Here is a 22,702-nt window from a genome sequence, read left to right on the forward strand (position 1 = left end):
TCCGCGCCGACAGTGCTGAGCCTGCTCGGGATTCTCTCTTCCTCTCTCTCTCTGCCCCTTCCGCACCCTCACGCTCAGTCTCTCTCAAAATGAATAAACTTAAAATGCTTTTTTTTTTTTTTTTTTTTTTTTACACATCCAAATAAATAATAAGTGCGAAATGCCAAACCTCACTCCTGTCAGGAGAAGCCGCCCGCCGAGCTCAGCTGAGCCCCCAGAGCTCCCTTCGCTGCCAGGCGACAAACACCTGTGCGTTGCTTTTACGTGCACCCAGTAAGCGGATCGCCGCTCACGTACCACACCCCTTGTAAAAGATCAGTGTGACATGACTTCCGTGCCAGCACACAAGTGCCCACACCGCCTGCGGCCGGGGGCCCCCGAGAGAAGGCGGGAGCCACGGTTCCCCACACCCAAAGTCCACCCGAAGGTCCAGAGACAACCCATGTACGTCTTGTAACCCACACGCCCTTCTGTAAAGCCAAAAAGGGCCACACACGGAGCACGAGGCGGCAGACGACACGGGGGCAGGTGGGCACACGAAGACTGCCAGGTGACAGGCAGTGCTCAAGGCAAAAGGTAAGTGACACATTCAAATCTGAATGGGTTTAAAATAAATTCTAAAGCTCATATCCTTCAAAACTTTTCCCACTTTGCCATTTCATTAAATCTGAGCCCAGTAATAAAAAATAAAATTACTTAAACACAACCTGTTCTTCTAATAAATATAACTTACACGCTCACCGAGGCCAATGAAACACCAGAAACAGCTTTCAAGAACAATCACGTAAACTACACAGATCAATAAAGATTCAGCGCCACCGGTTTTCACAAAATGCTTACGACAAGGAAAAATGCCCAAAGTTTTAAAAACTCAAACATGGGTGCCTGGGTGGCTCACTTAAGCATCCGACTCGGGATTTTGGCTCAGGTCATGATCTGTTTGTGAGTTCAAGCCCCGAGTTGGGCTCTGTGCTGACACAGCGGAGTCTGCTTGGGATTCTCTCTCTCTGCCCTTCCCCCGCTCTTTCAAATTGAGGGGAATCCCCTTAGTTCCCACAACGTTCCATTAAAAAAAGATTTAAATGCTTAACACAGTTTTCTCTTGTACAACTTCAGACAGATACAGATGTTGAGCAACCTGAGGGTTGGGGTGCTCACCCCTGGAGTTCAGTTAAAAATCCACATGTTAACTCTGGACTCCCCCCAAAACTTGATTAGTAATAGCCTACTATTGACCGGAAGCATTATTATCGACCACATGAAGGGTTAACACGCACATCCCACATTAGGCTGTATTCTTATGACGAAAAGAGCTGGAGACAAGAGAACATTTTAGAGAATTACGACGAAAAGAAAATATGTTTACAGTACTGTACTGATTTTATCAGGAAAGAAAAAAAAAAAGAAAGCTCCACAACTAAGTGGAGTTCAAACCTGTGTTGTTCAAGGTCAAGTGTTTTCTTCTTGTGTTTAAAGATCTACTACTAAGGAAAATCTTCCTTCTAGAAGGAAAAATTTTAAACTCCACATGTAATTTGAGTGTGAACACGTCACAAGGCCATGAGTCTGTAAATGTCCTGACACAGCACGTGTGCCTCACTTCGTCCAGATCCGCAGTGCTCAAGGAGGAGCAGGTGACCACGGCAGAACGTGTCAGACCCTACCCGCTGCGGCCCTCCCCGGAGTCCTGTCCCACTTCCCTAGAGTGCTCACGGGCTCGGATACGCACAGAGCAGCGGTGATGCAGACGGGGGCCCCTGGACGCTCAGCTATCACACACACCCAGCCGGGGCCACACCAAGCGGAGAGCCTTGTATATGAGGAGGCCAGCCGGCCCTCCCTGTCACAGCTGAGCCACCGGAAAGCGCCGCGGTGCGACAGGGACAGGGGCCACGTGGGGGAACAGTGGCTCTTCTGCCCGCCTCGGCACCCAAGAGCGTATGAGGAGGCAGAATGCCCGCTCCGCTCAAGGGGGAAGTGGAGGGGGGAGCCGCCCCCTTCCTGGTGTCTGTTCTCCTGGCCTTCCCGCCCTCCCACAACAGATATTTGTCACAAGCCATCTTAGGGACTACTGACCTCATGTTTTTCCTGGAACCTGGATGAACTCAAACCGTGAGACCGAATGTGGAACACGGCATATTTTAAAGTCACTAAGCGGCAAACAAAACACACTTCCAGCCATCATTCTGCAGAGTCTGTGGACTCACCAGCGAGAGGTATGGGTCAAAGGCCAGAAAAAATCGGAAGCTACTCCCTGCAGTCCGAGATACTACTGTTTGACTACAACGACTTCTGTCGGTACCGCTAAGCGAGCTGCCCAATGCCACGCTGGCGCAGATGCTCTCGAGGAGCCGTGTGGGCAGCGGGACGCTCACCAGAACCGAGCGCAGCTGCAGCAGCAGGCAGCAAACACAGAGTGGCTAATTAGGGGATTCTTCTAGAACAGCAGCTGCACTCGGGGCCGCAGCCCACACAGAAGGTCCTCTGGCGACCCGCACACCAAGACCCACCGCCCGTGACAGCCACACGGGGGCGACGGGGGAAGAGGAATGGAACGGAGAGGAGGCCCCGCACTCACCTCTGCCGTCCCCGCGGCGGGTTCCCCCACCTCTCCCAGGAGAGAGAGGTCAGCTGAGGCGGAGCGCAGAGGCCCCCACCGGGGCTGCTTCCGTGTCTCTGCGATCTCCCTGTTCTCTGGACCCTGCAGTTCAGGAAAATCCATCCTGGTAAATTCAAACCCTGGTTTGGAGGCAGATGCGCTTTTCTCGATGATTCTGGATTTCCTGTCCGTTCGTCTGTGATAACCATCTGTGTTTGCAGAATGAAAAGCGGGGTAAAGATGGAGGGGCCGTGCGCTGACCCGCACTCACGCTTCAACTGCACAGCAGGAAGTCTACTGCGGCTGACGCAGCGACGCGGCACCGTCCAAACGCCCTCGCTTTTGCTAGTGTTGCCAACCTGCGAGACGGTGGAAAACGGAAGGGACCGCAGGGGCCAGCTGCTCTGGCCCGGCCAACGGGCAGAAACAAGCAAAGCACACCGCAAACGTTGGGCGCAGTCCTAAGGCCGATGAACGAGTTCCCTCAATCTAATTATGCTGCATCTACAGAGTTCTGAAAATTTACAGGGAGGCCAACGATTTTCTTTTCAGTGTCAAATCTTCCACACTAGAGAGGAATTTTGAAACACAGCAAGTAAAATTAAACTTGGAACCTCTTTCCCATTGGTCTCCTTCCAAAACAGATGAACACTAATGTGGGCTGCGACACCACGAAGCCCCTGCATTTAATCATGAGACCAGAGTCCTTACGGTTAACTGTTCAACTTCCCTTTCACGTTCCCATGTGCCAAATGGTTTTGGAGTAAAGTCAACACAAAGAGAAAAGTTTGTATACCAAGTAATATAAGTTACACATGTAAAGAAGTTGACCGTTCCCAGAAAATAAAGCTACTACAAAGGCTTTAACTCTTAGGATGCCCAGGTGGCTCCGTCAGTTGAGCATTCAACTCTTGGTTTCAGCTCAGGTCATGATCTCACAGTTTGGGGAGTTCAAGCCCCGCGTCGGACTCTGCGCTGGCGGAGACTGGGATTCTCTCTCTTTTCCTCCCTTCTTCCCTCCCTCTCTCTCTCTCAGCCCTTCCCCTACTCATGCTGTCTCTTTCTCAAAATAAACTTAAAAAAAAAAAAGACTTTGACTCTATGTAAATAAGCCATTAAACTGCACTAGTACATGATTTGCAGGAAAAAGCACCACGCAGAATCGCTAACTTTTGGTCACAGCCTGGAACAGCAGTTTCCAAGGCCAGAGTAGACATGTCCCCTGGGTAACTACACCGCCCAGGTCTGCTACTGCTCACGATGGGATGTAAACAGGAAACTCTCCCACCTACTAAAAAGCGTCCCACATGAACAGTAGAGAAGCGACCTCAAGAACGAACATGGTGAAACACGGTAGAGGATGTGGCTGCAATCTGCTTAAGGACATGTTCCGAGGCCTGTGGTGTCACCTACTCGCCAAGTGGGTTCTTGCACAGAAAAGGGCACATCATGGAGCCTCCCCAACAACAGGTCCTTCCCCGGGGGGAGAGGCCTCCAGGATCCCACAGGAGCCCACTGGCCTCTGCTCTTCTCAGCGAGCATGCTCGCAGGAACCGGTGTACAAAGGACAGTGGCGTTTCTGGGGCGAACGGGGTAGGACGATATAACATCAGAGAGTCTGTCACCGTCACCTGATTTCAAATTAGCATCCGCGAGAATGTAAGTAGGATGTGAGCCTCTACCTGATTTTAGATCAGATGGCAGAGATCCGTCAGCCTTCTTGCTATCAAACTTTTGTTCATCATACGTTTTTTTCTGCAGGAAAAATTAAAAAGTTAACATGAATTAAGGAAACCTACCCTCATATAAAAGGCTTAAAATTGCAAATCTGTAACTATTCACAACTCAACCATTTCAAAAAAGCTTAAACAAAAATCAATTCTTAAAGACACAAAAGTGATAAGCGACACTGAAGTGTCACGTGAGAATCGACCAACTCTGCGTCTTAAACGCTCAAGCAGCCGACACACCACGGCACCTGCGAACCTTAAACACAGCTCTTGTGTCTTGAGGGAGAGCGCACACCTGCTCGCTCCGTGGCTTCGGGGTCTGAAATGCTCGGTAACAGCCGGGGTGGCCGTAAGCATACGGGGCGCCGGGCACCGGGCACACGCGCGGTGTAGACTCCACAGGGTAAGGAGAGTAGCCGCATGGATGGACAGCGAGCTCAGAGGACAGATACTGAGGTGGAAAAGCTGAAGCTCCAAAGGCCACATCTTCAGCGTAGAGTTTCTGCCTAGATAAAAAGGGCAAATTTAGTGACAGATGTCGTACCACAAACCAAGGAGCACTTCTGGACTAGACACGTTTCAACTTCTCACTACTGTTGAGGTCATTTGTTCTAGCACTGAAAGATCTGTAATAGCCAAATAAAACCTCCCAGCATTTCTTTCCTGCTCTGCAAGGACAGACGCAGACCCAGTCCCACGTGCTCGCAGCAGCGCTGAGGCATCCGTGACCGGACTGTGTCACACGTGCGGCAAAGCCCAGGGACGCCCCAGCTCCTCACTCCCAGGGGGTCAAATGCTGGGGCAAGACTCCCTCAGCCACGCTGGCCAGCAGGGCCATCCAGACCACTCTCCCTGCAGAGGGGGCTCTAACAGGCCCTGCCGCCCAAACCCACCTGCCAGCCCCACCCAGAACCTGCAGGCAAATGGTGGCCCAGGAGCTGCAACCCTGCCAAGGACACGGGCACCAGACGCCCCATCTGCTCGGGCTGCCGAAATGTGACTTAACGCTGACTCTGTTAGCAAACATGGTTTTCAGCCAGGGGTTTCAACCACCTTGCAGTGAAAGCCGAACAACGGCGAAACGCTACGCAGAAGAGTTAAGACACAAAACAGGACCTTCTGAATCCCACAAATAAGCACCAGATGTGTCTGTGACTTCCCAGAGCTGCAACTTTTCTGGTGGAAAATCAGTGAAATCCCAGAGTGTGCGGGGCCACTGAAAGGCGGGAAAATCAGAGCTGATGAGCACACACCTGCATCACCTTCTCGCTGTTCAACGGCCAGAGGTTCAGGCACAGGTTCTGCTCTGCTGCAAGGAGGAGCCTGCGCTGCAGGAGAAGGGAGTCACCGCCCAGGTGACAAGGCTAGACCTGCTACACACTTACCAGAATGTTCACTGCATTCACGCCCACACGGTACCTAACTGCGGACAGCCTGCTATCACGGTCTATGAACCCACGACATTTTATAGTAAGCTCAGACCTTGTAAGATCGTCCACTAATTCTAGCAATTAACTACTCCTCGTGTACCTGCCTCTGTGCACCTAGTCTAGTGCTGTACTCTGCAAAGAAAAAGATTCAAAGCTTCATCCCACTATGCTAACTCTAGATGCAGATCCGTTTTATTTTATCTGAAGCTCAGAAAATCTAATAGGGAGCAGATAAAAGTGAAGAATCTGTTCTTCAGAAGAGAACACGGGAAAGTAAGACGGGTTGACAGCAAAAAAAAAAAATAGTAAAAAAGATGACGGCCCAAGTCCCAAAACAGGATAAATGAAAAGAGTGATGAAACAGGTTAGGAAGAAAAAGGGACGCAGGATCCGGTGGTTTTGAAGGCTGTGGTCATCCAGAAAATGTTCATCCAGGAGTCCAGAGACCTGGGTCCGGGTCCCGCCTCTGCTCACAATCTAGTCCCACTTTGCACAGGTCACCATTGGTCTTTCTTCCCACCAGGAAGTTGGTATTTTTCCTTCCAATCCAAGCCCAGTACAATTACGCGCAGAGAGCACCACACAATCAGATGTCACAGAGACATCCCACGGCATCTGTTGGGGCTTCAAATGGCTTGTCTGTAAAACTCCAGTTGCCACAAACTGCCCAGATGACCCTAAACCACAGAACACACCTCCCTCACACCCAGCGTCTCATCCCACCCCCCGCCGTTACACTGGCAGTGCGTCTACAGCTGGGGTGGGGCCGCCCACCCCCCCCAGTCCCCATGCTCACACGATCCCCACTGAGCTCCCTGCCCACTTCTCCCCACCCCGTCCCTACCAAGAGTCCCGAGTCTCCAGGACATCCTTCCTGCAAGCCCGGTCGCCTCCTCGCCATGCCATCTTCGGGGTCTGGCCCTCTGTCACATCACTTGAACAGCTCCACTGGTCCCATCCCACCTTCCAAAAGCTTGTCCATGGAGGGTGCTCCCCGGCACCTTCCCTCCTCTCCAGTCAGACTCGGGAGCCCACACCTGTCCTCCTTCCCCCCAAGACCTCACCCGCACCTGCAGGCCCTTACCCTCGCCAACTCCGGGCCCTGCTCTCCCACCTACAGGCTGTCCCACCGAATGGCTCACTCTTCCCCAAGTGGCACTGGAGCACCAAGCTGTACAGCTAGTCCCCAAGCAGCCCCTCTTCCCACCCACACTCCCAGGAGAGACCCCACCACTGTGCATGCATTCAGCCAGAAATCACCACAGCCTCTCTCCCACCAACACCCACACGGACCACTGAAGACTGTACTCCTTGCAGCAGGGCTCCCCGTATTTTCTTCTCTAGCTTCGGTGCCTGCAACCCAGTCAAAGCCTTCAAGCCCCTCTCCCTCTGAGTAGAACAAGAATCCAGGAGTGAGCATAACACCACCATTTAAAACACAACCAACAGTTCCCTAGCTCCTGCCTGAACCATGCAGGCTTCTCCCAAGCCCTACACCTGCTCCTTTGTCCTTGATGGTCGTGCAAAGTCTTGCCCCCAGTCCCTGCAGCCGGGCCAGGATGTGTTGGGCTCCAGCCACCGCTCCAGCCACCCAACAGACCTGAGCCACACTCTGTCCAGGACTACAGGTTCTCACTGCTGAGAGATTTTAACTTAAAAGCACCCACAGATGGGGCACCTGGGTGGTTCAGCCGGGTAAGCATCCGACTCCTGATCTCATCTCAGGTCTTGATCTCAGGATCATGAGTCTGAGCCCCACAATGGACTCCACACAGGGCGTGGAGCCTACTTAAAAAAAAAAAAAAGGAAAAAGCACCCACATCTCACAGCATACTGCAACACACTGAAAGGCTCAACACTTGCCAACATCACAGCAGCTTTGGGGACTATGCATGAACACAGGTCAGGACAGACTCTAACTCTGGTTTGGGCGCTACCTACCTGAATAACTTTGAACACATGTTTCTAGCCTCGGTTTCTCAGGTGTAGAAAGAACGTTACACTTCCCCGCCACCCCATGGGTTGGGACAAGAGCATGGAAACAAGTTCCTCATGGAAAATGCTATCCTTATTTTCATCAGAGGAGATCCCCATTTGCACAAAATCTGGCTCATGCAAAGACTTCTTAGCCTCCATGAGAACAGACCAGATGATCAGTTCTCAAATATGTGTATCCCCATTTTGTCCCCTTCAAAGGCCCCTGTCTTTCCTGACCCCGCCCCTCTGCTTTCGTGCCTTTGTCCTTGTTTTTTTCTCAGGAAGGAATACTGTCAGCCAATCTTTTCCTTGCTTACAAAGAACTTAAAAAAAAAAAAAAAATCAAAGCTAAAAAAGGACAAGAGATAAAGAAACTTCATTTTTAAACTTAGCAATCCTGGGGCGCCTGGGTGGCGCAGTCGGTTAAGCGTCCGGCTTCAGCCAGGTCACGATCTCGCGGTCCGTGAGTTCGAGCCCCGCGTCAGGCTCTGGGCTGATGGCTCAGAGCCTGGAGCCTGTTTCCGATTCTATGTCTCCCTCTCTCTGCCCCTCCCCTGTTCATGCTCTGTCTCTCTCTGTCCCAAAAATAAATAAACGTTGAAAAAAAAAAAAAATTAAACTTAGCAATCCTTTAAGCCTCAATTTCATCTCCATTCATGCCACTGCCAGAACATTACTTTAGCTGCAGGAATGTTTTCCACCTTTATTTCGGGTAACTGGAATCCCACCCAGTACATGGCTTCGAATCCTCGGCACTGAGTGAAATATATCTCCTACTTTATCTTGTGAACCACCTAAGGTACAGAACAGCTCAAACGTGATCCATGCCAACCTTCCTTTTACAAAGGATGAAATTACAATGGAAAACCTGGGTATTCCTACCCTAGCACATACAGGTAGAACCTCCAACCCTGTCAAAAAAAATACAACCTAGGGGCGCCTGGGTGGCTCAGTTGGTTGAGAGTCCGACTTCGGCTCAGGTCATGATCTCGCAGCCTGTGAGTTCGAGCCCTGCGTCGGGCTCTGTGCTGACACCTCAGAGCCTGGAGCCTGCTTCGGATTCTGTGTCTCCCTCTCTCTGCCCCTCCCCCACTCATACTGTCTCTGTCAAAAATAAACATTAAAAAAATTTAATTAATTAAAAAAAAATACAACCTAAGTACATCAGACAACTTGATAATTTTATTATTTATTCCAATTTTCAGCTTTGAGAATACCACTGTAGAATTTATATGAAGTTTAAACTATTTTCAATCATACTATACAGACATGGAAAAGAAACAAGTATGACCCACATTAAAGGAGTGTAAAGACAATTCTCACATAAAGGGGATGCATACCTTACAAGTAAAACCTACAAGTACTCTACAGAACAACACAAAACGTTTAATACATGTTTTTCTAAACTCAGCTAATAACAGAAACCATTTTCCAAATACCTAAAGAATGAAATCTCAAGAAGGAAAAGGAAAACTTAAAAAACAACATAAGCCTCCTTTCAACTCAAACGTAGAAGAATTTCATAACCCAAACTCGAAGAATCGTTCTCCCCAGGATGCTTATAAAGAAAAATGGTTAAAGCAAAACTTAACAATTTCCAAAGTACTATCCACACAAAGCAGCAGCCATGTTCGAGAGTCCCCACTCCTCCCCAAGCATGATTTTAAAATGTTAAACCCTAAACCCAAAGAGCAGGTTTCTTTGTCTGGGCTTCTATCTGCCGCCCATTCCCTGTCCCATCAGATACCTGATATAGTTTCAAACCCTATGCACAGATGATCCCTGAAATTAAGTTTCCTACTAACGAATGCAACGCAATCCCCGTACTTTCTTTGCCCCAAATGATGGCATGAGTGTGGAGAAAGGAAGGGAGAGTTGAGGTTTCCGTCTTGATGCAGGGCACAGTTAGGTGGTGCCACTGGCTCAGACCCTTCTCGGCTGAGGAGCATCCTCCAGTCTTTCGAGAACTTTAAACAGGTTAGGTGCGGTATATATCGAAGTCTAACCTCCCTCCATCGGGTCCCCAGGTACCACAAGACATTGAGAAGAGTACGTACTCAGGCCCCGGCAGCTCCTGAGCACACGGATAATACGGGGCTGCACAGCTAGGGAACACACGAGCTTCCGAAGACTCTGACCACACCACATTGAGCCCAGCAAATTTGGGGACAAACGGTTTGACATCTGCTGACAACTTGATGCCCTGAGGGGAAAAAAAGGGTGGAGAGGTGGTTAACTACAGACATTCTGAGGCAAGCCAAATGTGAACCAAAAAAACCCAAGAAAGCGGCTCGGTTCTAGCAGCCCCAGAAACGCTAATCCCAGTACCGTCCGTTGTTCAAATATCTCGCGCTCATAAAAATAATAATTTGTTCGCTAACTTCTCCCCCAACGCTTTTTATATTAAAAAAAAAAAAGTATTCTATCAAATATTACAAAGGGCGGGGAGGGCAGGCAGTGAGAGCGGAAATAAAATCCCATCCAGAACACGTAGTGAGGACAACTGACAGCGCCCCCTTCGCTCCCACCCGCAGTGCGGGGATTCCGACCTCTCTCCGCCTGAGTCCGGGAGAACCCACAACCGCCCGCCAGCGGCCAACTGAAACACAAACGCACCGCGCAAGTTTACCTCCACCGAATTTCTCAAAAGTTACATAAAACCGTTGCTTTTCGCTCGGCGAACCATTAAGAGCTGTCTTGTGGGGACGCAGAGGCAGGCTTTGCTAGAAATCGTCCTAGCGCCCCACACCCTTGGGACTTGGACGTAAAACCCGCTCCTTCGGTTTCTTGAAGCGCACTAACATTGACTTCCGCGGACGCGCTTACAAAGCACAGTCTTCCCTTCGCGGCGGGCCGGCGACGGCTACCGCTCCAGCGCACGTTCGCACCGCTACTGGAAGCCGGCCGCTCCCCTCCACGAGCGCGGCGAGGCGGCGCGGGGTCGCCTCCCCCGGGCACCCGGACGGCCTCCCTCCAGGGGCCGCGTCCTCCCCCGCTTAGGGGGCCGCCCCGCCGCCCCAGTGCGGGGCGCCGTCCTCACCTCGCCCGCGGGCTCCCGCGGCCCCTCCGACGCCATGGCGCACGGCTCGGGGGAGACCCTGCCCTCGAGGCCAGCAGCCGCCCCGTCGGCAGGTGGCACGGACGCGCTGCGCTCCTCCTCCCCGCTTTTCCGCCTTCGGAGAGGACGCCGGGAAGCGCGTCACAGAAACGCGCCCGGCCCCGCCCCGCCCCGCTCCCGGCCGGAAGTGCGCAGGGCGGCGGCCACGCAGGACCCTCGTGGGGCGGGGCGGGGGACACCGGAGGCGGAGGAAGGGGCCGCGTTCCACGTGGTGTGTGGAGCCTAGGAAAGCACGGACTTCCCGCACCCGGGAAGTGAGCACGGAAAATCGGTTCACGGCTGCCGCCTTCCTTCCGGCGGACAGCCAATGACCGCGAGGAAAGGAGTCAGGAAAAGTGGCGTGGTGTGGCCGTGGCGGGCGCGGGCGGCCTGGGGGTTGGGTTGGGCACCCCCCCCCCCCCCCCGCCGCGGCTGGGCCGTAGGGGGTTAATTAGGAGCCAAGCCGCAGGTTGCTGCCCCCAGTATGGACGCTTGGGTTCGCGGACCAGCAGGAATTTAAGGCGGGAAATGGGGACGGCTAGGTTCACCAGGTTTGGGCCTAGGAACTGGCAGCCACCACTGCTGGAGGCGGAGGCCGGTGTCCCCTCTCACTCTGTACTGTTCGGCTTTCCCACAGGGCAACAAGGCGCACACAGCAATTCTGTCATCTTGCTTGCTAACCCTGGGCCCCCAGGGGCAGAAAGGAGTTCTAGGCTGCTGCTCAGCACCACTGGTAGGATTTGCAGTCCTCGTCCATGTACGAAGACAGAGGAGCAGAGGAGGGACCACCAGACTGTCATCTGAAAGTGTTCCCCAGCACAGCAAAGATAGTCTGTGTTTGCATTCACCCTAGAGTACCGTAGCAGCTAAAGGCAATTTGACAGACACAACGTGTATATGGAATAAAAGGTGTTTCACAGTGCCTTTCAACTTTAAAACTGCGGTGGTATTTTCTGGGGAGCATTACGCCTACTTGGTAAATGGAGCCAAATAGGATTCAGTGGTTTCCCTTAAGGCCACCGGATGGGACAGTTCTTAGACACATTGGACCGTTCTCCAGGAACTAAACTAACAGCAGAGCAATGAAATCTAATGTCTCTATGAAACAGTCCTGCTTTTTAAGTGAACTCATGGTACCCTCATCAAACCAAGCCTTTTTACACCCGTTTAATATTTCTTTACATTTATCTCCTCCAGACCAACATTGTAAAACTGAAATCATCTAACCACCTCAGTAGACACAAATTAACCTTAAGAAAAACCCCTTGGGCACCTGGGTGGCTCAGTTAAGCCTGACTCTTGATCTCTACTCAAGTCATGATTCAAGGTTCATGAGATCAAGCCTCCCTCCCCCACCCCCACCCCCTCCCCCCTGACAGCCAGGAGCCTGCTTGGGATTCTCTGTCCCTCCCCCATTGGCACTCTCTCTCAAAATGACTGAATAAACATTAAAACAAAAATTGTTTTAAATAAACAAACCCCAGTAAATAAATGCAACATATAAACTTTATTTAACAAAAATAACAGGCAAAGTCAAACAGGCACTTATATTAAGAGAAAAACTGACTAGAAGAAATTTATCTTGAATACCTTACAGTAACCTACTTGCAGTTGCATTTAACTGAGCTCTGTTGCTGTGAAGAATACAGCTTATGCACAGGTATGGATGAACGATTTGTACATTTTTCAAGTATTCACTGAATACTACCTTATATACACATATACATTAAATTTGAAAAAGATTTAATTGACGATCCCCAGATATACTTCATTTTTGTTGTTCTTTTGGAAGAGGTCGTCTAAAGAGAAGAATATGTGGTTCTGTGGAAACAAAACATTTTATATAATTTTAATACAATACAGTTAATTTTCATTCACTAAATCCAAAATTCAAATTCTGAATTGAACCAAAATAAAATGAATCCACGATCAACTGTTACTTATTGAAGTATCCGAAATACGTTTTGCTTCAAGTCACTGTCAACTGTAAACAGAAAACAAGCTGATGTCAATATTCCCCTCCATGTTTTTTTTAATTTTACCTACCCTGGAGAAAGATGTGCTAACTAAGTAGAGAAATCACTTTGGGGAAAATGGTTTCTACCTTTAGAATCTCCATTCCGGTGGAAAAGAGAAAGGTTACCTCTCTCCATGGGAAAAAGACACCGAATACGAAAATCAAAACCCACCGGCCTGTAGAAAGTACAGACCCCTGGGGCCCATTCCCAAAGGTTGTTTCTTTGTAAGTGGGGGCCCCGGGTTCCCTAGTTCCCCAGTTGCTCTGGTATTAGCTGGAGAAAGAGCTTTTGAACTGGGATACGATTAAATGCCCCAATCCTAAGAAAGTTTTAATTCAGTTTCTGATGCTGCTACTGCTCATTTCCTTCAACAAGCAGAAAACAAGACTGCTCTAGTTTCACCTAATTCAGCTGCTATAGTATGCCTTCAAATTTTGTCGAAGGCATCAGAAGTTGTTTAAGTTAGATTTATTAGTAACACAAAGGTAGAATTTAGCCCCACAAGTTTTACTTTACCATCTCATATCTGGAAAACCCCACACATCAACACAAACACTCATAATGCACCACACACATAGCACGGTTCACTATGTTATCTAATTTCATCTTAATGTGGTAGATAATAATTATCCCTTACTAGAAGGCTAAACAAAAAGACACATCAAAATCACTTCAAATTGCATTAACTTCTATGCACAGAACTTGAGGACACTTTAAAGTATCTTAAAATAAGTTCCTGGTTTTCAAAGGCAGGGGTGGGAGGGAACACCAGAATTATACTCCTGGCAAAATTAAATACTATTAATAACAACACATTAAAAAAAAGACATTTTAAAATAAAACAGAATTGCCTATTTGTTTCTACTCCTTATCTTTTTGCAGGTAGAATAACGTGTTACTTTCACTCATGTATTATGTACTTTATAAAATGGAAATTCTTTCTAGGGAGGAAAGCAATCGGCCATTCAAACTTACTGGTTACTTTGGGATTATCACTCAGTATCAAATATTACTCAACAATTTTCCACAAGTGCAACCCTACTATTTTATCTCGGTTAATGCCTTCCTAAATGGCAGAACTTACCCGGCTCATGGATCATGTAGTGGACCCAGCCTAGACTCTGCTGGACACCGAGTCTCCTCCACTCCTCTTCAGACATCAGATGGGTTTTTGGTACTTGTTTGGAAAGTTCTCTGGGTAGCATGACATGCCTGTTAAGATACAGCCAAGAATTAGTAAATACACCTTTCCTACAATTATGAGCACTTTAGAAATACATTTTCTGGATACTCAAAATCGGAGTTCAAAATAAAAGATTTTTCAAGCAATTCTTGTTACTGTTGGCGTCCATCTTCAGAACCATCTAATATCTCTAATTCTGATTTCTGACGGCCTATGTTCAAAATAGGGAGAGAAGAATATATGGTCGAAAAGCAGAAGACATTTTTCTAGGACTCCTCTTTTCATCTCCAAGAGACTGCTTGCTACTTGTCCCCATGTTCTTCAGGAACAGAAGCCCATACCTGAAATCAGGCTCATGGTTCTCCAAAACATCCCAACCAGCCCTACAGCTACCTCTGAGGACTTAAATCCTGGCCAATAGGGTGTAAGGAGAAAACATGCCACTGATGGAAACTGTCTTCAAAAGGGAAGAACGTGCCCAACTCTCTTCCTTATTCTTTCCTGTTGGTTATGAAGCCGACTGATGTGATCAGGGAGCCAGAGAAGCCATCTAAGACCACAGAAGCCTTGTAAACTGGAGATGGTTTCTGACTGTAGAACGGTCGTCCCAGACCCATGCAGCCTTTTACAGAAGAGAGAAAAAAACTAATTTGTTAATTTGGGTTTCCCACTACTCAACGTTATAGATTTGCAGTACACACAAGTCCTTATGTACCCTAGGAGTTTTTTCCAAATCCAAATCAAAAACAAACCCAAGTCCCACATATACATGTACCTGACAACGTTACACAGTGACCTTCAGTTTTCCATAAGTTACAGACTTGTATCCAGATGACCTATATCCAAAGCTTATTAAGTTTTTTCAGGAAGGCTTGCAATACTCTCCAATGTCAAACCATCAAGAACATAATTGTAACTTCACATAACTTAAGAACAAATGTGCACCCTGCTTAATTACAGTAAAAAAACTTTATAAATCACCATTCCCGGTAGCAGTAAAGTTGCACAGTCATCCATAACCAGTTTCTTGACCTGTGTAAAATATCTACCACCTGAGTCCGTTGGCCAGGTGGGGTGAGAAAGGTGCAATCTGGTCGGTGACCCTTTTCCGCACGGGAGAAAACGGAACCCCTAGCCCATTAGCACTCAGCCATCAACTTAAGTCTGTGACTGGTGAATTAAATACCCGTTTCGTATTATTTACAAAAAAGAAATGAGCCTCAAAACAACTGTGTTGCCAGATCTGCCACGAGGCTGCTGAATCCAATTATGCTCTTTTTACCAGTGCCAGTGCACTACAGTTGACCCCTGAACAACACGGGGTCAGGGGCCCTGACCCCCCTGCGCGGTTGAAAACCCACAGGTAACGTGAGGCCCCCATACTTACTGACAGCCAACCTCTGACCCGAAGCCTTCCTGCTAGTACAGCCAGCCAATAAACGTGTATTTTGTGTTACCTCGAAAAGCTGCTTTCACAGACACGTTCAAGGCTCTACAAACGTCGTCTCCGCCTTCCACAGCAACGGCTGTTACGTTTCTCCCAGAGAAGCGCAATGTAGCCACGCCACGCACAACCACGGAATCGTGTCCCCGCTGACCCGGCCTGAGTCACAACCGCGGGAACAGGCTGTTTCCGGCCAGGTAACACCGGGCGGTGGGAGCAGCTTCACCGAGAGAACTGCGGCTGACTGCACAGGGACGCTTCCCAACTCCGTGTGGGAAAATACTGCCGAAAGCCAACGTTCCCTTCCCGACCGCGGGCGCGGGGGCAGAGACCAAGGCCAGGAGGCTCTGAGCAACAAGACGCGGCCGAGGAGGGCGGACGGCCGACTGCCGACAGGACCTGGTCTGCAAGTCCAGGCGCAGAGCAGCCTCAGCATAAGGAAACTAGGAAAAGCCACGTCTGTACCTACGGCACAAACCAAACACCCAACAGACCCAATTTCCCGCTGCCCTCTCCCACCACGAACCGCTCGGCTAACTGGGCTACGAGCCTGGGGGGGGGGGGGGTCTGCCTTGCGCGGTGCTCCTCACTAACCGCGCCGGGGTCCGGAAACCAAGGGCGGAAGTACCGCCCCGAGTCCCTTCCCCACTTGGGGCCCCCCCGGTGCAGGACGCCCCGTCCCAGCCCCGATAGCCCGCCGTCGGACGCCCGCAGCGCGTCACTGCACGTTAGGCCCACGCACCACGGGAGAACCGTGTCTGTGCTCTTCCTCTACAAAACCGGGCGGGCAGACTTCAAATCGAAGTGTGGCAAGAAAACCGCATTTTCTAGCCGGGGCAGGAATGACTAATCGGTAGAGCTGCCCGGAAACACGCCCCGTTTTCCCCCAGAAAACACATTTCTAAGACCCAGGAGAGCGGAGAAACACCGACTGGAGGCCAGCCGCCGCGGGGCCCCCTCGAGCCCCGCCCCCGAGCCCCGCCCGGAGGGTGCCGGCCCCCCGCACGGCCACGGCCGGAAGTGCCGAGCGCCTCCCAGCCGCCGCGTCCTCGCTGCTCGCCCCACCGCCGGGGGGAGTCCGGGCGCGTCTCACGGCGACTAGGGAGTCGAACGCCCCCTGGCCGGCACACCGAGGCCGCGGGACACGGCCTTGACCAGAGGGAGGGGTAGGCGCCCCGCCGCCTGCCCCGCTCCGCCGAACCCCGACACCCCAGCCAGGCAGCTCGCCCCCTGGCCCGCTTGGCCTCCTCGCCCTCCGCGAACAAAGGGCGGAGGCCGGCGGGCCGCACGCGCCCGCCCGGGGGCGACCCGGCCTCGACCCCGGCCCCCCGTCCTTCAACTCCGGCCCGACCCGACCTCCGACCTCGGGCCCCGACCCGAACCCCGGCCGCCGCGCTGCGACCCCGACTTCGGTTCCGCCCAGAGCCCGGCCGGCTGGCCCCTCACCGGTACTCGTAATGCTCGTCGAAGTACTTGTCCGAGTAGTAGATCTGCTTGTGAGCCATCCTGCGGGCGGGCGGGAGCGACGGGGCTCGAAGAGCGGGCGCAGCAGGACCACACGTCCACGTCAGGCCAAGCCAACGACTCGACTGTGACCAACCGACCGCAGGCCGAACGCTCCCGGTTTGAATCCGACAGCCCACCGCCGATTGGACGGAGGCGTCGGCCAATCACGCTTCGCGCAAACTGCCGGGAGGCGAGACCGGCTCACAGCCTATCGTCACCCCCCATCCTAGGCGTTGGCTCCCATGATGAGCCAATCAGAGACCTGTTGCGAGGTCGCTCCAGGGAAGAAGTGGATGATTGGCAAGACGTGGGGACGAAAAGCTCCCGGAAGGGGCGTGGCCGAGGAGGGCGGAGCCGGGATGTTAAAGGCCGCAGAGCGCGTGCGCAGAAGTTTAGAACGTTCCAGGTCCGCCGAGCCGTTGGGGTGGGCGGGTCGGCGCGAGGGGTGAGGTATCGCGGGGCTTGGCGAAGCGCGCGGTGGGGTTGCGCGCCTAGCGTCCACCTTCGCGCAGGCGCAGTCTGGGCGGCCCGAGAAGGGCTTTGGAAGCGTGGGAGGTGAGGCGGTCCGGCCGTGGGGAGGGAGGGGAGCCAGCTTCCCGGCCGCCGCGGGCCTGGCCTCGGGACCGGGGGGTGGGTAACGGCGCCTGCGGCGGGCGGGCGTGGCCAGGCCCTGGGCGGCGCGGTCCGGAGCCCACGTCGGGCAGACTGAGGTCGCCGGAGGAAGTACGCGGACCCGTGAACCCGCTGTCTGTAGGTGGCAGAGCGACCTCGTGGTGACTGACGCCTCGCGTTCCGCACCGGGCACACGCCCTGCGCTTCGGGACCGGTGTGGATCGCCGCTGGAGCAGGAGCGTCGGCGGGCGCAGGGCGGGGGTCCCACCCGGTCCCGCACCTGCCGGTGCCCCCGCCGCCCACCTGCGCGCCGCACCTGCTGGGTCCCGCCCCTGCCCAGCGCCTCTGCGGGCCACCTGTGCCCAGCACCGGGCGAGCATCCGAGAGGGAGGCCTGAATAATTGGGGGTAATGAGGTGCGGTGATGGTAAAGATGTGATAAACCGTCACGGGAGGTGGACAGGGGGACCTCTGACTTTCTGGCAGAGCCTAGGAATGAGTAGCTTTCTAGATTTATTTTTACAGAGACGTATTGAGGAAAATTTTAGGCGGAAAAGTGGACTAGTATAATCACGTCCGGGGTACCCAGTCACTGAGCTTAGCGGTTCATGTTCTGGCCATTTGTTTCGCGTACTCCCCTCTTCCTTTTTTCTCTGGAGAGTCCCAGGTATAATGTCATTTCGCTTTGAAAAGGTGCTTATGAGTATATCGCTGTATTTATGGGGTAGGTCTTAAGAAAAACTTTAAGACTATTTAGCACCATGCCACTATTACACTTACATAATTCTTATGATCCTCTGAGGGCTGGTTTAGAGTCACATTTCCCTGACTGGCTCCCTTTTGACCTCCACATCCAGACCTGGGCCCCAACATGCAATTTGGTTGGATCCATCTCTCACCGCCCCCCCCCCCACACACACACGGTGACCCACCGTCCTTTATAATAGAGATTTCGATGAGAAAGCAGGCCATGGGTGCCTGCGGAACAGCAAGCAGTCTGGATTTGGGTAACTGCTTCCTTGTGGTGTCCTTTACCTTTTTCCCTTATAATCGTATTTAGATCCAGGTGAAAACAACACCAATAACTACTTGTCCAAATCCATTTAGCAAGTAAGTGGCAGACCCTGATTTGAACCCCAACAGTCAGACTCCAGAGTTTGGCCTCTTAACCACTACTGTGCACTGTCAGGGACCTGCAGGTGGAAACCCGGTATGTGCTGGGAATGTAGAATGCAGAGGTCAAGGGAAGGAAGGCCATGGGACGTGAATCTGGGAGGATCGATGTCATAGACAAAAACAGCCCCAGAGATGTCCCTATCCCGATCCCCGGAACCTGTGGATATGTTACCTTGTCTGAGATGGTGCGATGACCCTGCGTTATAGTGGCTGGTCCAGGGGTATCATGAGGGTCCTAACAAGGGAGGCAAGAGGGCCAGAGGAGGAGCTGTCCCAGAAGGAGAAGTCAGAGTGGCCCGAACGCAGGTGGCCCCTTGAGCCTGGAAAAGGAATGGGTGGCTTCTCCCCGAAAGTCCCAGAAAGAACACAGCTCTACAGACTCCTTGATTTGAGCCCAGTAAAACCTATTTCAGACTGCTGATCTCTGTAACTGTCAGATAATAAATTTGTGCTGTTTTAAGACACTAAGTTTGTTGTAATTTGTAAAAACAGCAATAGAAAACTAACTGAATTGGGCCAGACTGGGAAGGGATTCTTGGACTCCTTGCTGAGAAGTTTGGGCATTTTGATGACTGTGGGGTGGCTGATGTTCTCAGCAAGATCAGGTCAGATGAGATGTGATAAAGGTAACTGGGAGGAATGGGGGGATGGGTGGGCGGAAGGAACCACCTCACCAGGGGCTCCCCGTTAGAAAGAGACTTCGCTTGATAGGAAGAGGGAAGCTACTGTACCCCGCTCATGGACTGAGCACAGTGACAAAGAGGTCAAGGGCAAAACTAGCCCGTCGGTCCATATTCAGTCATTCAGACCAGGCAGTGTGCTAAGAGAGCCTTCCTCCTGGGGAATGCATTCTTTCTTTCGACTGCTCCAGTTATTAACTGCCTGTCTAGAAGGCACCGTACAGTTGGCATAAACATTTTTTTCTTTGTCCCTTCTGGGCCTCCACATCAATCATATGAAGGACAGTAGTGCAAGTACAAAGCCTGCCTTGACCCCAATTTCCCATTCTAAACAAGCTGAAATTTTAAATGTACATATTATATGAAAAGCAGTTATTCACCACATCAGTGGAAGACGCTTCCGATGATCAAGTCTGTGTGTAAGTAAGACTAAGTATATTATTTAAAATACGAGTTTCTCTCTGTTCCACTAATACAAGCACAAGGTCATGACCTCATTCAGGACCGACAGCACATAGAACAAAGCTCAAGTTTGAGCTCTGAATGCTTACTCTCCATCATCCTCTTGACTTTTCTGTGAATAATTATACATGAGAAAGCATCAGATTGCATATGCCAGCTTCAGCGACCGCACCCACTGCTGTTCAGTGTTAGTGTACTTTTGAATGTAATTCTCAATTCCCACCAAACTCCTAGCGCTCTTCCTAGGAAGTTTTATCCCATTTATCTTTGACAGTTAAAGAAGTAAAAAATATTTATTAAAAGAAATAAGGTGTCTGTTTGTTCTTTTCTCAACAATCCTGTATCACAGATTTAACCACTGATTTAAACACCATGGATTATCCACATAGACTTTTTTGTACACTTAATACAGACGTATCAGTGTCAGAATTAGGGACTCCTCTGTACATCCTTAGTTTGTAATATTCTTTATAAATATAATAAATTCTTTATAAATACAATACTACTTTATAAAGTATTCAACAGTTTGTTTTTTTTTTTCACCCTCCTGGGACTCCGGTAACGTGAATGATCACTTCCGGGATCTCGTTGAGGCCTTCAGTGTTTCGTTGAAAGGGTGTTCAAGACTCTCCTTCCATCAATGCTGGCCCTTCCTGGTCTCTGTTGACTCCTGCCTGAGGGAGCTCCGCAGGGCTCAATCCTCGGCTCCCTGTGGTTCTGCCGAGTTTTGCCGCGTGGATTTTGCGACTTTGTTAATTGGTTGCACTTAAGAGGGCTCTGTCTCCATGGCAAGTAGACCATCTTATTAGGTGACGTCCCTCCTTGTCTTGGCAATTCTCTTTACTCTGAAGTCTGCTCCGTCTGATACGAATATAATCTCTTCGGCCTTCCTTTCAACAGGGTTTGTATCCTACAGCTTTTTCCATTCTTCTACATTTAACTTACCTATATCTTTCTATTTGAAGTGAATTTCTTGTAGGCACCATATAGTTAGGTAAACTATTTTTACCTATTTTCCATCTCTTAGTTGGTATGTAAGGCCTTTCACACTTCATGTAATGACTGACTTTTGGCTTTAAGTCTGCCATTTTACTATATTTTCTACTTGGTGTCTCTTTCCTTCTTTACTGTTCTGCTTCCCCTTTACTTTCTTCTTGTACTGGCTCAAGAAACAAAGAATCACCGAAGGTTCCTATATCCATTACACTGAAGCAGTAACTAAAAGTCTTCTAAAGAAAACACTGGACCCACACGACTTTGCAGAAGAGTCTGTTCTATCAGGCAAGAAAATGTTGATTGAAAAACCAAACGTGGACAATATGAGAAAGGAAACTAATGCCCCTCTCACACAAACAGATACATACATGTTAACACCCTAAGTAAAATGCTGGTCAGCTGCACCCAACTGCATTTTTAAAGACAGCCTGCCATCCTACAAATGTAAAGGTAGCATAATATTAGAAATGTTAGAAAATTAGCAGCACAGGGGCGCCTGGGTGGCGCAGTCGGTTAAGCGTCCGACTTCAGCCAGGTCACGATCTCGCGGTCCGTGAGTTCGAGCCCCGCGTCAGGCTCTGGGCTGATGGCTCAGAGCCTGGAGCCTGTTTCCGATTCTGTGTCTCCCTCTCTCTCTGCCCCTTCCCCGTTCATGCTCTGTCTCTCTCTGTCCCAAAAATAAATAATAAATGTTGAAAAAAAAATTAAAAAAAAAAAGAAAATTAGCACAAAGGAGAAAAAAGATGCTCCTCTCCAACATGCAGAAAAAAAAAATTGACAAATTCATCATGCTTTTAGAATATAAACTTAGTAAACTCACCACTCACTGGTGATACCTCTCTTAGTGATCAAAGTAGGAGGAAGCTTTGTTAACCTCATAGAGACCGCTATAAAAAACATTTAACAGAATTCTTAGGAAGAAATATCAGAAGTATTCTCTTTAAAATTTCCTGTTATCTCCAATTATATTGAGCAATGTGCTGGAAGTCAGAGCCAGCACAATAAAGGAGAAATTGAAGTTACAGTAATTGGAAAGGAAGATCTAAAACTTTGCAACTGATACACTTATCTTTATATCTGGATGTAAGATCAATGCATAAGTCAATTGTATTCCTACATACCAGAGCAAATAACTAGAAGGCCTGCGAAAAGAAATATGATTACATTAGCATCAAATGTCACATACTGGGGATAAGCCTAAGGGGGAAAAAAAAAAACAACATAAAACACAAAGTCCTGATAAGCAAAATTGTGAACCTTTAAGAGAGAAAAAGACACGTGACTGGAGAGATTACAGTGTGTTCATGCTTGGGAAGCCATAATGTGGTTAAAACACAAATTCTCTCCAAACTGATCATAATGTCAGTCTAATTGCAATAGAAACACCACATTCAGAGAATAAGTTCCTTGGATGAGAAAAGGGCCAAGAATAGCAAAGACACTTCACTGGACTCTGTTGATGCAAAGTGACCAGAAAGCACTCTAATAAAAGAAGAAAACACTTTTATTTGAGTCCAGATTAGGACATCTGTCTGGGAAATGTGATCTTCACAGGGAGGACACTGCCCTGGTGAAGGAACGGTTTTTACATGGCTATATGCTTTTTTGCATAAAGATCCATAAATCAATATGTCAGAAGTACATTCTTGCAAGGTTCAAAAAAAGACTATAGATTAATGCCTAGGCAGGAATCATGAGTTTTATTTAACGTCATGGAAAGTAGGGAGTAAGAGCACTGTTTGTTTTGGGGGGGTTGTTTTTGTAGAGAGGGAGAGGGAGCGTGCAGGGGAGGG

The 22,702-nt window shown here is 50.0% G+C and overlaps 2 protein-coding genes and 1 long non-coding RNA gene across 11 annotated transcripts in view; 1 reads left to right on the forward strand and 2 right to left on the reverse strand.

Moving 5' to 3' along the window:
* Positions 1-10,934, reverse strand: part of SECISBP2 (SECIS binding protein 2) — a 41,403-nt gene extending 30,469 nt beyond the window's left edge. For 2 of the 9 annotated variants that reach the window (XM_040449542.1, XM_040449540.1), the window contains exons 1-5: positions 10,777-10,932; positions 9,794-9,939; positions 4,586-4,835; positions 4,231-4,354; positions 2,579-2,808 (exon numbers count right to left, since the gene is read on the reverse strand). In XM_040449542.1, the coding sequence (XP_040305476.1) occupies positions 2,579-2,808; positions 4,231-4,354; positions 4,586-4,835; positions 9,794-9,939; positions 10,777-10,812 (786 nt within the window). In that variant the 5' untranslated portion in view covers positions 10,813-10,932. Of the gene's footprint in view, positions 1-2,578; positions 2,809-4,012; positions 4,190-4,230; positions 4,355-4,585; positions 4,836-9,793; positions 9,940-10,365; positions 10,604-10,776 lie in introns of those variants that run through there. The other 7 variants (XM_040449548.1, XM_040449545.1, XM_040449541.1 and 4 more) reach the window with 7 other exon arrangements.
* An 80-nt stretch (positions 10,935-11,014) lies between these two features.
* On the forward strand, positions 11,015-11,763 carry LOC121013577 (uncharacterized). Its single transcript, XR_005782786.1, has 2 exons — positions 11,015-11,108; positions 11,471-11,763. It is a non-coding gene; the product is annotated as an uncharacterized LOC121013577 (long non-coding RNA).
* Positions 11,764-12,321: 558 nt separating this feature from the next.
* On the reverse strand, positions 12,322-17,105 carry CKS2 (CDC28 protein kinase regulatory subunit 2). Its single transcript, XM_040449550.1, has 3 exons — positions 16,925-17,105; positions 13,936-14,063; positions 12,322-12,654 (listed from the first exon to the last, which is right to left on the reverse strand). The coding sequence occupies exons 1-3, from the start codon at positions 16,981-16,983 to the stop codon at positions 12,602-12,604; spliced, it is 240 nt and encodes a 79-aa protein (XP_040305484.1). The 5' UTR covers positions 16,984-17,105; the 3' UTR covers positions 12,322-12,601.
* Between the last annotated feature and the right edge of the window lie 5,597 nt (positions 17,106-22,702).

This window comes from Herpailurus yagouaroundi, unplaced genomic scaffold (genome assembly GCF_014898765.1).
Source record: "Herpailurus yagouaroundi ecotype Mexico unplaced genomic scaffold, PumYag 199, whole genome shotgun sequence".
NCBI classification, from domain to species: domain Eukaryota; kingdom Metazoa; phylum Chordata; class Mammalia; order Carnivora; family Felidae; genus Herpailurus; species Herpailurus yagouaroundi.

Coding starts and splice junctions, on each gene's coding strand:
- CKS2 (XM_040449550.1), bottom strand. CDS start 16,983: ATGGCTCACAAGCAGATCTACTACTCGGACAAGTACTTCGACGAGCAT. Junction 14,064..16,924: donor GACGAGCATTACGAGTACCG/GTGAGGGGCCAG, acceptor GTATCTTAACAG/GCATGTCATGCTACCCAGAG. Junction 12,655..13,935: donor CTACATGATCCATGAGCCGG/GTAAGTTCTGCC, acceptor TTGTTTCCACAG/AACCACATATTCTTCTCTTT.